At 42.9% G+C, this 18,077-nt stretch overlaps 1 protein-coding gene across 1 annotated transcript in view; it reads left to right on the plus strand.

Annotated features, from left to right (window-relative positions):
• The window catches only part of PKD1L3 (polycystin 1 like 3, transient receptor potential channel interacting), a gene marked incomplete at its 5' end in the record, with an annotated part of 56,185 nt that overhangs the window by 5,600 nt on the left and 32,508 nt on the right, over positions 1–18,077 (plus strand). The window contains 9 exon segments of the mRNA XM_082677825.1: positions 3,596–3,645; positions 5,778–5,984; positions 5,987–6,028; positions 11,456–11,649; positions 11,651–11,693; positions 15,000–15,200; positions 15,204–15,218; positions 17,055–17,156; positions 17,440–17,622. Of these exon segments, the coding sequence (XP_082533951.1) occupies positions 3,596–3,645; positions 5,778–5,984; positions 5,987–6,028; positions 11,456–11,649; positions 11,651–11,693; positions 15,000–15,200; positions 15,204–15,218; positions 17,055–17,156; positions 17,440–17,622 (1,037 nt within the window).

Genomic DNA, 18,077 nt, shown 5'->3' on the forward strand with positions numbered 1-18,077 from the left:
AGACATTCTCTCATCTAGAGAGAATATGTATCTAAAGAACAAACGTAAAAATCAGCTTTTCTGAATACTTTGTAAATGAGTACTTGTGAGTTGGGAAAAAAGATAGTGATAGAATTAGACGGAAGTAAAGATGAGATATTTTGGAAAACCTAAATAATTCTGAAATTTCTTCTGGTTATAATGAAAGCAGTGATGTTGAAGATGCATTTGAAAAGTTTGAATAAAGCTATGTCATGAAATTGAGTTTCACAAGAGCAAAGCTTCTAAATGAATATACTACTTTGTATAACGTGATTTTAATTATGCCTTTGTAAAACTAAATTACTGAATTAAATAAGTAGACATTTGTTTCACATACATCCTTCAAGTTTATATAGTCAAATTTGCTCAAAAATAACTTTTAAAAAATCTCATTGAGAAAGGTGGTCACCTTATATTTATGTATGTGGGGTCCTTTAAAAAATTTTGTCACTTTGCTTTAGCTGTGTGCCTACTAAATTTCATGTGAATGCATCTAATTATTTCACTCACTGAGAATATTTTTATAGTAGAGTTTATCATATTCAACTTTATTTTAATAACATGTCATTCCTTGCCTTGTTCTGTGCCTTCTGGTTCTAACGCTTCCTTGCTTTTGTCTTTTGTTGAAATTTTGTTCTTCAGTAGTCTTGTTAATTATTTACCTTCAAGAAGCTTTTTAAACACATTCTTTTTTTTTTTTTTTTTTGCGGTACGCTGGCCTCTCACTTGTGGCCTCTCCCGTTGCGGAGCACAGACTCCGGACGCGCAGGCTCAGCGGCCATGGCTCACTGGCCTAGCCGCTCCGCGGCATGTGGGATCTTCCCGGACCGGGGTACAAACCCGTGTCCCCTGCATCGGCAGGCAGACTCTCAACCACTGCGCCAGCAAGGAAGCCCTAAACACATTCTTATACTTATGTTTTTCTAGTTGTCGGGCTCAGGAATGAAACAGTCTCTCTTGAAATCCCCTCATCTGGTTATAGAATTATAGCACAGGTTAGTTTTTTCACCTCCCCACCCTCACTCACTAGATCTTGTTAGGATATTCTGTGGGTTTTATTCAGGTTATTGTTATAGTAAATAATTATTTTTATACTGTACAACTTCAGAATACTTTTTTCATACTTTTATCAAAGCCAGATTTCCAACAATAATTTAGAATTTATTTCTGTTTTAACTGGTTTCGTATTTATCACCAACCACTTTGTACCATAACTTTCCACTTCCGAATTCTTAATTTCGTTTCATCTCTATTCCAATTGTTTTTTCAAGAAAGATCTATTGGTGGAAATATTTTGGGAGCTTGTGAATAATCAAAAGGGGTCTTTCTTGTCCCTTCCTAATGTTAAAGGAAAACTTTCCCCAGACAATTTACTGATCTAGTAAGCTTTTATTCAGTGACTCATGAGTTGGGCAACATCCACTCTGGCAGACAGAAAGGATCTCTTAAGAGCTGTACAAGGGGAGAGATTTTTATAGAGATGAGCAGGAGCAAGGAGGTTGTACTGGGCATTTACTAAGTGGTTAATGCAAGTTTACTTCTCTTAGAAAGAGCAAAGGGAAGTGATGGAGCTGGGTTATGTAACTTGTACTGGGCAGGCAGGCACTGACTGGTTGACTTTGGCCTTCCTTTCCTGGAAGAGCTGTTTGCTGATGCGGGGCTTAGCATGAGTGACTCCATCTTGGGCCTGATCTGGTTACTTTAACATCAGTGAGGCATATGTTAGCAGGGTGTACAGTTAAAAGGTAGGATCAGTTGCTGTAACAAAGGCCAAAATGGTAGCTTAAACAAAATGGAAGTTCATCTCTCTTTTACATAACAGTCTGAGTAAGAGGTCTAAGGCTGAAAGGATCAGTGGTTTACAGGACCCAAGCTCTTCCTTGTTCTGCCATCATCAACCTGCAGCATCCATCTCAGGTCTATAAAAGCTGTTTTATCACCCTGCACTCTATGTTCACGTTCCAGCAAGTGGGAAGGAGAGAGGGGTGGGGTGGGGACTGATCTTTTTTTTTTTTTTTAAGGGCACAGCCTGGAAATTGCATCTACTACTTCTCATATCCCATTGGCCAGGACCTGATCACATGCCCACACCACTGCAAGCAAGGAGGGCTGGGAAACGTAGTCCTTAGCTGGACTGCCATGTTCTCATGGAAGGAAGGGAGGACATAGTAGAGAATAACCAACACTCTACAATGAAAGTGATGCAGTTCTTTCCTCACAGTCTTCCCCCTCAAAACTCTGTAGACATCATTGTCTTTTGGCGCTTAATGCCACAGTGGAAAAGATTAAGGCTAGCCACTCCCCCTTTTTTCTGGTAGCCTTTTTTCCCCATATCAGATTGCTTGTAGAATTTTTTAATCCTTGTGCTACAGAAACTTTCTTTTAGCATGCATCTAGGTTACTTTTCACCGATTTTGCCTAGAATGTGATGTGGCATATATACATCTTTCTTAGCTTATGAAAGTTTTATTCTATTCTACCCACTTACCCCTTCTATCTCATTTGCTCTGGTTTTGTCCCTGAGCAATACCAGTTATCTATGTGCTATCCTGCTGGCTCCTGTCCTCCATATCTTTCCTGTCATTCTTTTAAGTGAAACGATGGTTTCCTATTTATCACTCTTGTACATTCTGAAAGAACTCCTGACATTTATCCTGCGTACCACTGATTTGACTTTTCCACCTCAGTTCTGTCCTGTATTACCTCCAACATGGATCTAAATTTTTCTGTAGCATTTTTGGTTTTCTTGAAATCCTCTACTATCATTTATTTCTCTTTTAATCTATCTCATTCTTATGCATATTAGCTTCAGTTGGTTTATCTTTAAGATTCTCTGTTTCGCAGTACAGACAAAAAAAACCAGACTGTTTCAATTAAGGATGTTAAACAGCTTTCTGAAATATTATTCTGGATTTTGCTGTTGATGATTTTCAGAGCTACACTTTCCTCTGTGTCCTTTGGAGTCAATTCCCAGGTTCTAACGTGCTATTCATAGGCTCCATGTTATTCTTTGTTTTTTTCCTTATCTTTTAAGGCAAGATCTGTCAAAACGCATTTGTCTAAGACTAAGAAATTGTATCACCCTGAACTCAGCAGCCTGTTGGCTTATTTAGTGGTCATAACCCCTTCTCAGATTGACGGTTGAAGTTCTGGGTTAGTTTGCTGTTCTCAGCAAGCTGTCAACCTAATGACCCTAATCTGAGGTGAGGTTTTACTCAGCTCTACATACATTGCTTTAATTTTCACATCGTTGGATATTATTACACCGGTTCTCAAGATGAGAAAACTAAGAGGTTAAGTCATTTGCTCAAGGCTTCATAGTTACAGTGAAAGGCAAACCAGCTCTGGACCCCAGATTTTTGACTTGTAGAATCCAGTTTCTGTTTTCAATCCTCCATCCTGTTAGTCAGTCTTCTGGCTTGTCTACAGACGTATCAACAGGGAGAAATGATCACTGTGGTTTCCTATATAAAACAGTTTGTGTTGTTTTTAGCCGTGAATAATCCAAGTAAAATAGAACTATTTCTATCCTAAAACTTTTCCTTGAGCTTCATGGACTTTCTTTTTCCTATAGTGGTCGCTCATCTTTCAACCACATGCCACCAACCTGCTCGTGCTACTCTGGTAAGTACTGACCTTCACAGTGCGCATCTTGGAATATTATTCTTTTTGTCATTCTTGGTGGGTCCTGGCAGAACTCTACTCTGTCTCGTAGAGGGCTCTGGATGTAATTTTTGAAGAAGGAAAGGAAAGTACTTAAGTGCAGGAAAGAATCAGGTTTGGTGGATGCTTTATTAAAGAAAATTTGAAAGCCTCTGTTTGGCTTTCATGTTGGTACAGTTAGCATTTGTTGGGTGGTTGTTGGTTTATTCCCTGCTTCATCCCAAAAGAGGACTTGTGGCATCTTACCAAAATATATGCAATGCAATAAAGTTTAATAATTCTTTTAGGGGCTTCCCTGGTGGCGCAGTGGTTGAGAGTCCGCCTGCCGATGCAGGGCACGTGGGTTCGTGCCCCGGTCCGGGAGGATCCCACGTGCCGCAGAGCAGCTGGGCCCGTGAGCCATGACCACTGAGCCTGCGCGTCCGGAACCTGTGCTCCGCAGCAGGAGAGGCCACAACAGTGAGAGGCCCGCGCAAAATAAATAAATAAATTTAAAAAAATAATTTTTAAACAGGGAAAAAGAAATCTTGAGTGAAAGGAAAATAAGGGTAGGACCTCTGCATAATCTATAAATTTCACCTTCAAGGGAATTCCCTGGCAGACCAGTGGTTAGGGCTCCATGCTTCCACTGTAGGGGGCACGGATTCAATCCCTGGTCAGGGAATTAAAATCCCGCAAGCCACTCAGCATGGCCAAAAAAAAAAAATTTCACCTTCAAGAAACTTCTCAGCCTTCTTGCCTCTGTGTCCTGCATAGAAACCTTTTAGTGGATGTCTAAATATAGATGCATATTTATTTGATCCAACATTAAATGCAAAATGTAAGTTTTCTAGCAACATAAAAGAGAACAGGGGTGAAATAAATGCCCCTCAAAGCAGCATTTCCGAAGTGATATTCTGTAAGATAACAACCAACATTCTTAAAATGTTGCCAGAAGGAAGGAAAACAAAGCTTTTTTTGTTTGTTTGTTTTTTTTGCTGTACGCGGGCCTCTCACTGTTGTGGCCTCTCCCGCTGCGGAGCACAGGCTCCGGATGCGCAGGCTCAGCGGCCATGGCTCACGGGCCCAGCTGCTCCGCGGCACGTGGGATCCTCCCGGACCGGGGCACGAACCCGTGTCCCCTGCATCGGCAGGCGGACTCTCAACCACTGCGCCACCAGGGAAGCCCAACAAAGGTTTTTGACCTTAGGACTTCTCAGAGCCTTTCATGTGCCGAAGCCTAACCACTGCGCACCGTCTCCGAGCAGCCGTTCTACACTGTGCATGTGCCTCCTCCTGATCTCCCTGCTTCCAGGCCTGGCCCCTTGCTGTCCCCTCTCAACCCAGCAGTCCGAGGGGGTCCAGCACAATCAGATCATCCTGCTGCTCGTCAGAGCCCCCCAGTATCTTCCCATCTCATGGAGAGTAAAATCATGCTCTTCTTGATCGCCTGACGTGACATGCTCTCTCCACCCTCGTCCCTTCCTCCCACCCCACCCGGGGACCTTCCTGGCCTCCCCCAATTCCCCCTTTTTCTCATCTAGCCTTCTTGTTCCTCAAAGCCAGCAGGCTATGGCCTCAGGGCCTTTTCACCCCTCAAATGTCCATTTCCAATGTATTGGCAGAGCTCTCTCTCTCCCTATATCCAACTGTCAGCAAAAATGCCCTCTCCTGATAGCTGAGCACCCTTTCTCTTCATCTGCTTACCTTTGTTTTTTATGTTTTTTCCTTTACTTTATTCAGTACACGATACAATTTGGGTATCTGCCACCATTACAAAAATGGAGGCTCCGTGAGGGCAAGAACTTGGCTTGTTTTGTTCATTGCTGTATCCTCAGTTCCCCAGAACATTGCTTCACATAGTAGATGTTTAATTATAATTTAGTGAATGGTTGACAGTGAGCCCAATAATATAAATTGTGAATTTTAAAGAAGGTACTATGGTTTGCCACTTTCTCAAAACTGTTAGTGCACAGGATCTTTTTGAGAGAAATGCCTATTACTACCTCACAGGGCATGGGGGTTCTAGAACACTTTTAGAAATACTGCCTTAATTATTCATCCTTTGGTATAATCATATTCAGCCTTTTCCTTTGCATATTTTAATCTTTTAGTCCAAGACCCCGCGCCATTCCATCAGCCCATTTCCTTCAATACCACCTGGAGTCACACAGCAGGGAGTATCAGTCATGCCTGTACCTACCAGCCAGCCTCTCCCTGTGCCACCAGAGCTCACCAGACCTGCATCTGTAACACATGCTGGAAAAGCTCCGGTAGAAATAACTTCAAGCCCCAAAGAGGACTCACATTCCAGAGTGTCTTCACCACTCATCCACAAGCGTCATTTCACAACACATCTGATCAGGTAGATATGGAAAATTGAAGTCACAACTTGGGTACCCTTGTGACCCTGAAAAAACACTTTTACTCTTTCTTTCTAATATGGTGATGTTTCAAGAAAATGATGCTGGAAAGGAGCCGGGTTCACCCTTTACCTCTGAGCGGAACCTAAGAATGCATGACAGATGATGGGGTTCAGGGCAGGCTGCCCCAGAATGTGGCGAAGATGGTGAAGGCCCAACAAACTCAAGAAGAGCTTTTTTTTTTTTTTTTTTTTGTGGTACGCGGGACTGTCACTGCTGTGGCCTCTCCCGTTGCGGAGCACAGCCTCCGGACGCGCAGGCTCAGCGGCCATGGCTCACGGGCCCAGCCGCTCCGCAGCATGTGGGATCTTCCCGGACCGCGGCACGAACCCGCGTCCCCTGCATAGGCAGGCGGACTCTCAACAACTGCGCCACCAGGGAAGCCAAGAAGAGCTTTTTACCTCCCTCTTAATTGCCAAAAAGAAATTAGATAGGGAGCCTGTACCAGGAAGAGAGCTATTACCAAATATAACTTTTCTTGCATTAGAAACACATCTCCGCATGGTGTGGCAAACATTTGTTTAACAGACCTTTCCTCCTCTTATCTTCTGTGAAATGTCTTCCTCCCCTTTGATGTCCCAGACCCCTACCCCCTTCTCCTTAGCTCAGGATGGCAGCTAAACCTCAGCAGCCTGTCTTTGAGTCTCCCATCTTTGGGACTCCCATACATACGTAATTAAATTTGTTTTTCTCTTGTTAATCTGTCTTATGTCAACTTAAAAATTACTAGACCAGCCAAAGGACCTGGAAGGGAAGAAGGGAAGAAGGGAAAAGTATTCCTCCCCTAACAAACAAGCCTATATCCCAATTAAAAGCAAAAACTAAAACAAGTCCATGAAAATATTCCACAATGGGTTTTATACCCACTTCAGGATTTAATGTCTTCTTTTTTTTAATTTAATTTTATTTATTTTTTTATACAGCAGGTCCTTATTAGTCATCAATTTTATACACATCAGTGTATACACGTCAATCCCAATTGACCAATTCATCACACCACCACCACCACCACCACCCCGCGGCTTTCCCCACTGGTGTCCATACGTTTGTTCTCTACATCTGTGTCTCAGTTTCTGCCCTGCAAATCCGTTCATCTGTACCATTTTTCTAGTTTCCACATGTATGCATTAATATACGATATTTGTTTTTCTCTTTCTGACTTAGTTCACTCTGTATGATAGTCTCTGGATCCATCCACATCTCTACAAATGACCCAATTTTGTTCCTTTTTATGGCTGAGTAATATTCCATTGTATGTATGTACCACATCTTCTTTATCCATTTGTCTGTCTATGGGCATTTAGGTTGCTTCCATGACCTGGCTATTGTAAATAGTGCTGCAGTGAACATTGCGGTGCATGTGTCTGTTTGAATTATGGTTTTCTCTGGGTATATGCCTAGTAGTGGGATTGCTGGGTCATATGGTAATTCTATTTTTAGTTTTTTAAGGAACCTCCATACTGTTCTCCATAGTGGCAGAATCAATTGACATTTCAACCAACAGGGCAAGAGGGTTCCCTTTTCTCCACACCCTCTCCAGCATTTGTTGTTTGTAGATTTCCTGATGATGCCCATTCTAACTGGTGTGAGGTGATACCTTATTGTAGTTTTGATTTGCATTTCTCTATTAGTGATGATGAGCAGCTTTTCATGTGCTTCTTGGCCATGTGTATGTCTTCTTTGGAGAAATGTCTATTTAGGTCTTCTGCCCATTTTTGGATTGGGTTGTTTGTTTTTTTAAATATTGAGTTGCATGAGCTGTTTAGATATTTTGGAGATTAATCCTTTGTCCGTTGAGTCATTTGCAAATATTTTCCCCCATTCTGAGGGTTGTCTTTTCGTCTTTTTTATGGTTTCCTTTGCTGTGCAAAAGCTTTGAAGTTTCTTTAGGTCCCATTTGTTTATTTTTGTTTTTATTTCGATTACTCTAGGAGGTGGATCAAAAAAGATCTTGCTGTGATTTATGTCAAAGAGTGTTCTTCCTGTTTTCCTCTAAGAGTTTTATAGTGTCCGATCTTACATTTAGGTCTCGAATCCATTTTGAGTTTATTTTTGTGTATGGTGTTAGGGAGGGTTCTAATTTCATTCTTTTACATGTAGCTGTCCAGTTTTCCCAGCACCGCTTATTGAAGACACTGTCTTTTCTCCATTGTATATCCTTGCCTCCTTTGTCATAGATTAGTTTATCATAGGTGCATGGGTTTATCTCTGTTTTTTTTATCTTGTTCCATTGATCTGTTTCTCTTTTTGTGCCAGTACCATATTGTCTTGATTACTGTACCTTTGTAGTATAGTCTGAAGTCAGGGAGTCTGATTCCTCCAGCTCCGTTTTTTTCCCTCAAGACTGCTTTGACTGTGCGGGGTCTTTTGTGTCTTGATAAAAATTTTAAGATTTTTTGTTCTAGTTCCGTAAAAAATGCCATTGGTAATTTGATAGGGATTGCATTGAACCTGTAGATTGCTCTGGGTAGTATAGTCATTTTCACAATATTGATTATTCCAATCCAAGAACATGGTATATCTCTCCATCTGTTGGTATCATCTTTAATTTCTTTCATCAGTGTCTTATAGTTTTCTGCATGCATGTCTTTTGTCTCCCTAGGAAGGTTTATTCCTAGGTATTTGATTCTTTTTGTTTCAGTGGTAAATGGGAGTGTGTCCTTAATTTCTCTTTCAGATATTTCACCATTAGTGTATAGGAATGCAAGAGATTTCTGTGCATTAATTTTGTATCCTGCAACTTTACCAAATTCATTGATTAGCTCTAGTAGTTTTCTGGTAGCATCTTTAGGATTCTCTATGTATGCTATCATGTCATCTGCAAAGAGTGACAGTTTTACTTCTTCTTTTCCAATTTGTATTCCTTTTATTTCTTTACTTCTCTGATTGCCATGGCTAGGACTTCCAAAACTATGTTGAATAACAGTGGTGAGAGTGGACATCCTTGTCTTGTTTCTGATCGTAGAGGAAATGCTTTCAGTTTTTCACCATAGAGAATGATGTTTGCTGTGGGTTTCTTGTATATGGCCTTTATTATGTTGAGGTAGCTTCCCTCTATGCCCACTTTCTGGAGAGTTTTTATCATAAATGGGTGTTGAATTTTGTCAAAAGCTTTTTCTGCCTCTATTGAGATGATCATATGGTTTTTATTCTTCAATTTGTTAATATGGTTTATCACATTGATTGATTTGCGTATATTGAAGAATCCTTGCATCCCTGGGATAAATCCCACTTGATCATGGTGTATGATCCTTTTAATGTGTTGTTGGATTCTGTTTGCTAGTATTTTGTTTTGAGGATTTTTGCATCTATATTCAGTGATATTGGTCTGTAATTTTCTTTTTTTGTAATGTCTTTGTCTGGTTTTGGTATCAGGGTGATGGTGGCCTCATAGAATGAGTTTGAGAGCGTTCCTTCCTCCGCAATTTTTTGGAAGAGTTTGAGAAGGATGGGTGTTAGCTCTTTAAATATTTGATAGAATTCACCTGTGAAGCCATCTGGTCCTGGACTTTTGTTTGTTGGAAGATTTTGGTTTTTTTTTCTTTTGCGGTACACAGGCCTCTCACTGTTGTGGCCTCTCCCGTTGCGGAGCACAGGCTCCAGACGTGCAGGCTCAGCGGCCATGGCTCACGGGCCCAGCCGCTCCGCGGCATGTGGGATCTTCCCGGACCGGGGCACGAACCCGTGTCCCCTGCATCGGCAGGCAGACTCAACCACTGCGCCACCAGGGAAGCCCCTTTGTTCCTGATCTTAGAAGAAATGGATTCAGTCTTTCAACATTGAGAATGATGTTGGCTGTGGGTTTGTCATATATGACCTTTATTATGTTGAGGTAGGGTCCCTCTGTGCCTACTTTCTGGAGAGTTTTTATCATAAATGGGTGTTGAATTTTGTCAAAAGCTTTTTCTGCATCTATTGACATTATCATACGGTTTTTATCCTTCAATTTGTTAATATGGTGTAGTACATTGATTTGCATATATTGAAGAATCCTTGCATTCCTGGGATAAATCCCACTTCATCATGGTGTATGATCCTTTTAATGTGCTGTTGGATTCTGTTTGCTAGTATTTTGTTGAGGATTTTTGCATCTGTGTTTATCAGGGATATCAGCCTGTAGTTTTCTTTTTTTGTGACATCTTCATCTGGTTTTGGTATCAGGGTGATGGTGGCCTCGTAGAATGAGTTTGGGAGTGTTCCTCCCTTTGCTATATTTTGGAAGAGTTTGAGAAGGATAGGTGTTAGCGCTTCTCTAAATGTTTGATAGAATTCACCTGTGAAGCCATCTGGTCCTGGGCTTTTGTTTGTTGGAAGATTTTTTAATCACAGTTTCAATTTCAGTGCTTTTGATTGGTCTTTTCATATTTTCTATTTCTTCCTGGTTCAGTCTCGGAAGTCTATTTGTAAGAATTTGTCCATTTCTTCCAGGTTGTCCATTTTATTGACATATAGTTGCTTGTAGTAATCTCTCATGACCTTTTGAATTTCTGCAGTGTTACTTCTCCGTTTTCATTTCTAATTCTGTTGATTTGAGTCTTCTCCCTTTTTTTCTTGATGAGTTTGTCTAATGGGTTATCAATTTTGTCTTCTCAAAGAACAAGCTTTTAGTTTTATTGATCTTTGCTATTGTTTCCTTCATTTCTTTTTCATTTATTTCTGATCTGATCTTTTTTTTGTTTTTTTTGCGGTTGTGGCCTCTCCTGTTGTGGAGCACAGGCTCCAGACGTGCAGGCTCAGCGGCCGTGGCTCACAGTCCCAGCCGCTCCGCGGCATGTGGAATCTTCCCAGACCGGGGCACAAACCCATGTCCCCTGCATCGGCAGGCGGACTCTCAACCACTGCACCACCAGGGAAGCCCTAGCTACTCATTTTGATGTGTGATTATTTCATTTTTCTAAAACTCATAATACATTCTAATTCATTAGCTCTAAGTCTTAATTTATCAAAAGCATATGATTTTTTTTTTATTGGAACAGGAGTCATCCAAAGTCCCAGACTATATCACCGGTCATTTTCTTTAAAACCATTTGTGGTCTTCCCTGGTGGCACAGTGGTTGAGAGTCCGCCTGCCGATGCAGGGGACACGGGTTCGTGTCCCGGTCCCGGAAGTTCCCACGTGCCGCGGAGCAGCTGGGCCCGTGAGCCATGGCCGCTGAGCCTGCACATCTGGAGCCTGTGCTCTGCAACGAGAGGCCACAACGGTGAGAGGCCTGTGTACCGCAAAAAAAAAAAAACCAAACAAACAAACAAACAAAAAAAAACCATTTGTGATTCTAGGCTTATCATTCCCCCATTTGTAAAATAAAATAATGATAATAATAGACCCTTCTGAAGAAAGGCTCCAATGGTATTTTTACGCCCTTTGAAAGGCAGCTAAGTACTCTTGTTTGTTCTCAGATGAGCAATATACACAGGTGCTGACTCCAGAGAGCCTGCAGTATGGGGTTGGCACCTACTACATAACAGCCCTGTTGAATAGAAGCAAGGAGGGTGCCCAGCAGACGCCCGCCCTGTTTCTGATGGTCACTGCCGTCACCCAGTGTTATTTCTGGGACAGCGGCAACCACGTGGAGGAGCAGCGGATGCCAGGTCAGAAGCTGCCCACTTGTGCCGCTCTCCCACCTCGGCTGGCAGTAAACTCAGTGCTCTGTCATCTCATTTGGGGCGGCCCAGAAAGCAAAAGCGTTGGAAGGGAGATAAATCAGCCTGGTTAAAAGCAGGAGGCGTGTGTGGTGGGCTGAGAGAACGTGTCTCTTTGGAGCAGGCTTCTGCTTTAGCTTTGTCATTTTTTCCCCAAACATTAGTCCAGGGTGAATCTGACAATCTACATAAAGTAAGACAAGTGGTATGTGGAAGCTGATCAATTCTACAAGTACTAAATATGCGGAGGGTAAAATGAGGCCGACTTTCTGCTGCATAAAAGAGAACTTTTATTGCTTCTTGGCCTTTTGGCTAAGATCAAGTGTATCTATTTATATCAATTTAATATCTGATACAGCCTCTATTCAAGGACAATATAGCAACTGGATTTTTGGAGCAGGGAGTTGGAATAGGAGCTTGTTCCGTTCACTCCAAAAAAAAAAAGAGAGAGAACTTTTGTACTTAAAAATAAGCTAACAGATTCCTGTACACTGTAAGCCAGGTGGGGACAGACTGTCACTTCTGCAATTACTGCCTCGTTCCAGGTGTCTGACCGCTTTAAAAGGGTGCTGTACGTTTTCACACTAGTGGTCCTGTGAGATCCTGTCTGGTTTCATGTGCACAAAGAATGGGCTGTAAGCGTCTGGAAATCCTGAGGCACCTCTTCCTAAAAGATCTGATAGGCCTTCCCTGGTGGCGCAGTGGTTAAGAATCCGCCTCCCAATGCAGGGGATACGGGTTTGATCCCTGGCCGGGGAAGATCCCACATGCCACACAGCAGCTAAGCCTGTGCACCACAACTACTAAGCCTGCGCTCTAGAGCCCACGAGCCACAACTACTGAAGCCCGTGTGCCTAGAGCCCGTGCTCCGCAACAAGAGAAGCCACTGCAATGAGAAGCCCGTGCACCACAACAAAGAGTAGCCCCGGCTCGCCGCAACTAGAGAAAGCCCACACGCAGCAATGAAGACCAAACACAGCCAACAATAAAAACAAATAATTTTTTTTTTTTTTAATGTGAGAGTGTTATCCAGATTGAGAATACAAGGAACGAGGGTTCCTTGGAAGGCTTCCGCACCATTCATGCAACCCCTCAGACTGGGAGCTTGTTAAAATGCAGAGTCTGTCGCAGTAAGTTGGGGCGGGCCGGAGAGTCTGCCTTCTGACAAGTGTCCAGTGCGGCTCGGCAGGGAAACCCCATGGAGTAGCGAGGTGGGGGAGATTTTCTTCTCTCCCAGCAGTGACCACCTACTGCAAGAGGCATCAGGACATTTCCTGCCTCCTTGAAGCCTTTGTAATTTGGACTCCATGAAAGTATCAGAACTCAGAGTGCACGATGAGAATTCCTCCAACGGCCAAAAGTGGACTGGGCAACCAGAACTTAACCTTGTTCTGTGGAAGGAAATCAGTCATCCTGACAGCATTTTAGGCTTTTCATCTACAAAATCAGGTGTGGAATTGGTACCTTCCATTCATTTGCTTAGTGACATTTTAAAAGATATTTTTTATAAAGAAATGTTACAATATATGAAAAGTTATAGGGAATAATATGATTAAAAAATTAAAGACACCACTCAGCTTTATCACAAAGTTTGTATTTTGCTGTATTTAGTTCAAGTATTTTAAAATTTAAAAAAACACTGGGATAATGGAAGATCTGGATCTATCCCTCTCCAACCTCATTTCCTCATTCTTACCAAAGGGTCACCCCTGTCCGGAATTTGGTATATGTGTTCATTCCTTTTCTTTTTTTTAAAGGATCAAACTTTTCTTTTTTTAATGTATTTATTTATTTGGCTGCATTGGGTCTTCATTGCTGCACACGGGCTTTCTCTGGTTGCGGCAAGCGGGGGCTCTTCATTGCGGTGCACAGGCCTCTCATTGCGGTAGGTTCTCGCTGCATAGCACTGGTTCTAGGCGCGCGGGCTTCAGTAGCTGTGGCTCGCAGGCTCTAGAGCGTAGGCTCATTAGTTGTGGCACACGGGCTTAGTTGCTCCGCGGCATGTGGGATCTTCCCGGACCAGGGCTCAAACCCACGTCCCCTGCACTGGCAAGCAGATTCTTAACCGCTGTGCCACCAGGGAAGTCCTATGTGTTCATTCTTTCAGCAGATATTTATTGAGCATCTAATACATTCCAGACCCACGTATAGGAGCTAGTATTGGACAAGAATGTCCTCATGAGCTTACTTTCCAATGAGGGAGGCTGACAAACTGGATTCATGAATGGTGGTTTGCACACTTTTGGTCTTTGTGTAAATGGTACGATACTATTATATTCTTTTTTTTCTTTTTAAGTTTATTTATTTATTTTTTGACTGTGCCTCATGACATGCAGGATCTTAGTTTCCTGACCAGGGGTCGAACCCGTGCCCCCTGCAGTGGAAGCACAGAGTTTTAACCACTGGACTACTAGGCAAGTCCCTATTATATCCTTTTTTTAACTTGCTTTGTTCATTCAGCATTCATCCAAGTTGATGAATCCAGCTTCAATTCACTCATTTTTAACTGCTGTATAGCAGTCCATCAGTTGTGGATTTTTAAAATTATTTTATTTATTTTATGTTTGACTGCGTTGGGTCTTCGTTGCTACGCACGGGCTTTCTCTAGTTGCGGCGAGCAGGGGTTACTCTTCGTTGCGGTGCGAGGCCTTCTCATTGCGGTAGCTTCTCTTGTTGCGGAGCATGGGCACTAGGCGCCTGGGCTTCAGTAGTTGTGGCATACGGGTGCAGTAGTTGTGGCTTGTGGGCTCTAGAGCACAGGCTCAGTAGTTGTGGCGCATGGGCTTAGTTGCTCCGTGGCATGTGGGATCTTCCCTGACCAGGGATCTAACCCGTGTCCCCTGCATTGGCAAGTGGATTCTTAACCGCTGCACCACCAGAGAAGTCCAGCAGCCCATTAGTTTGCCTCTGCTTACTTATTTGTTTGTTTGTATGTTCTGTTACTGGACACACAAGTTGTTCTGATATCTCCTAGTTGTAAACAGTGTTGACAGAGACATCCTTTCTCACGTTTCCTTGTGCACGTGTGCGAAATTCCCCCAGGATATACATTCAGAACTGGAATCACAGGATTCAAGGAGTTTTGCTTCTTCAGTTTTACTAGATGTTGCCAAGCTGCTGTGCCCATCAGTTGTCCCAGTTTACACCAGCAGAGAATAAGCGATCAGCCCTTGTTTCCCAGATCTAAATGCCTGTGTTTGTTTTACATGCGTCCTTTTCTTAGCACGCCAGTTAGAATCAACGTCTTGACTGTTATTCCACGTTGGGCCACAGAGCCCACTTTTGAGGACACAGTGTCTGTGTAACCACCTAACCTACTTGGGCGGCGATTTCTTCATTGTGCCTCGGGCAGTGAAAGCGGAAGACACAGCTGAGCTGTTCCTTCGTGTGACCAGCAACACCATCGGGGTGCCCCTGTGGGCCAGCCTTATTGGAGTCTATATGCTCATTTTTGTGGGGGCTTGGAGAAAGGACTAAGCAGATATGCAGAAGGTGATGAGACTTTGATTTCAAAAACTTTGCCACAATGTCTTAAATATGTGGAACAAGATGAAAAAAGAAACAAAAACCCTTCATCGAAAGAGGCAGGTAGGGGGCTTCCCTGGTGGCGCAGTGGTTGAGAGTCCGCCTGCCGATGCAGGGCACACAGGTTCGCGCCCCAGTCCGGGAAGATCCCACATGCCACAGAGCGGCTGGACCCGTGAGCCATGGCCGCTGAGCCTGCGCGTTCGGAGCCTGTGCTCCGCAACGGGAGAGGCCACAACAGTGAGAGGCCTGCGTACCTCAAAAAAAAAAAAAAAAAAAGAGAGAGAGACAGGTAGGGACTTCCCTGGTGGCACAGTGGTTAAGAACCCGCCTGCCAATGCAGGGGGCACGGGTTCGATCCCTGGTCCAGGAAGATCCCACATGCCACAAAGCAACTAAGCCCATGCGCCACAACTACTGAAGCCCGTGTGCCTAGAGCCTGTGCTCTGCAACAAGAGAAGCCACCGCAATGAGAAGCCCGCTCACCACAACTAGAGAAAAGCCCACGTGCAGCAACGAAGACCCAATGCAGCGAAAAATAAACTAAATTTAATTAATTTAAAAAAAAGAAAAGGCAGGTAATGTAAGAATTCAAGTGGGGCTTCTCTTAAATTTCTCTTCATATCTTCTGGCTTAAGGCCCAGGGACTTAACTCTTTATCTCCATTTTTTTTCTTTTAGCCAAGGTTGAACCTTCATATGATTCATTTAGGTTGGGAATAAGCCAAAAGAAAACACCCAAAGAACTTAACTATAATCAAATGCAAGTTTATCTCACTTAATACATTGGATATGAAAATTATGTGTAAGTCAAGTTATAATTTAACGGCAATATATAGGAAACCTGTAAGTGATCTTTATTTTTTTTTTAATTTATTTATTTTTGGCTGCGTTGGGTCCTCGTTGCTGCGCGCAGGCTTCCTCTAGTTGCAGCGAGTGGGGGCTACTCTTCATGGTGGTGTGAGGGCTTCTCATTGTGGTGGCTTCTCTTGTGGCGCAGCACGGGCTCTAGGCGCGCAGGCTTCGGTAGTCGTGACACGCAGGCTCAGTGGTTGTGCCCCGCGGGCTCAGTAGTTGTGGCCCACGAGCTCCAGAGTGCAGGCTCAGTGGTTGTGGCGAACGGGCTTAGTTGCTCTGCAGCATGTGGGATCTTCCGCGATCACGGCTCAAACCTATGGCCCCTGCATTGGCAGGCAGATTCTTAACCACTGCACCACCAGGGAAACCCAGAAACTTTATTTTAAAACAAAAAAAATCCTTTGATGACAGTTTCTTTCTAATTTCTGTTCTATATCTTTCTTATATTTTCCTACATGTGGAAATTCTAGAATACACAAAATATCTGTTTCTTTATGGCTGTTGGTCTAGAATTACCATTTTTAGTAAATAAAAATATAAGACAGTTAAATTTGAATTAGAAATAGTGAATGCATTTTTAGTATAAGTATGATCCCAAATTATTCATCATTTGTCTGAAATTCAGTTAACTGCGTGTCCTGTATATTATCTGATAACCCTTTCTGGGTGGGTGGGAGGTGGAGATATTTAGAGGTCTAAGACCCGATCAGTTGATTCCATGAATATTTCATTTTAGAGACATAAACTCTGGACTGTCAGCCCTTATTCCCCCCTTTTGTCACTTAACTTAGGTCTACTTATCTGTACATCTTCTCCCCACATCTCACCCTTTCTTTCCACAGAGCTGCCAAAGCTGCCGCAGTGCGTCCTCCTGTTTCTAGCTGGAGAATGCAGGGGTCTATGCTAAGTGAAGATCTAGTTTTCTCGGTTCTGCTTTTTCCTGCAGGTGAGGGTCACTGTCCTGGCTGATAATGACCCCAGCTCTCAGTTCCACTACCTTATTGAGGTCTCCATGGGCTGTCGAAGAAGGGCTGCTACAACAGCTAACGTTAGTGAAATAAATGTTCCTCATTTGTTACTTGGTGTCTTCTGCCATGTGAGGTACAGTCTGACTTGGTGATATCCCTGTGTCCAATTGTCCCTTACAAGGATCCCAGACAGTGATCTTTCCTGGTTCTAAATTGTACACCTGAAGAGCTCTTTCTGCTTGTCTCAGACCCCAAGACTTCATTTAATTGCAGTTTTCTCTGTCCTCATCTTTCTCCTTAGAGATAAACCAAAAGAATCCCGTTATAACTTCCTATACTGTATCTTTCGTTGTCACGTTTTAGGTGGTTATCATCCTTTATGGATCAGAGGGGCAGAGCGAACCCCATCATCTTTGTGATTCCCAGAAAGCAGTCTTTGAACGAGGGGGACTGGATGTCTTCCTCCTGGGTACTCCGTCTTCTCTGCAGGAATTACACAGCCTGCAGCTCTGGCATGACATGCAGTTCTGGCGTCAGCCCTTCTTGGTAAGTACCTGTATCAGGCTGGCATGTTGCTTCTTCTCTGAAGATCTTTAGCATTCTGGGGAAAGACCTGCATGGCTTTACGATAAATAACTATAATGCTTTGGGCCAAATAGTAACAAATGACTGTTAGATTTTAGTTTCAGAGCTGTCTACACAGAAGAAACCCTGGAAGGAAATATGGAAAATTAACAACACGATTTTTTACAGGTGGTAGAATGATAGATTTTTTTTCCATCAAATGTTGTCATGATGGTGAATGGCAAATAATAATGAAATAGTGCCCGAAAGTACCATAAATTGAAAGTATCTCTAAATAGGAAAACTATCTTCAAAGAGTAAATTTAGTAAATGACTGTCTACTGAATATACTTTGGGTCAAAATGAAGAGCTTAAGGAGCGGGGAAGGAACGGAATTACGGTGTGGGATGTGCCTAGAGAGTTAGAGAGACAAGCGG

The sequence above is a fragment of the Grampus griseus genome, assembly GCF_964374135.1.
Source record: "Grampus griseus genome assembly, chromosome: 19".
In the NCBI taxonomy this organism is placed as follows: domain Eukaryota; kingdom Metazoa; phylum Chordata; class Mammalia; order Artiodactyla; family Delphinidae; genus Grampus; species Grampus griseus.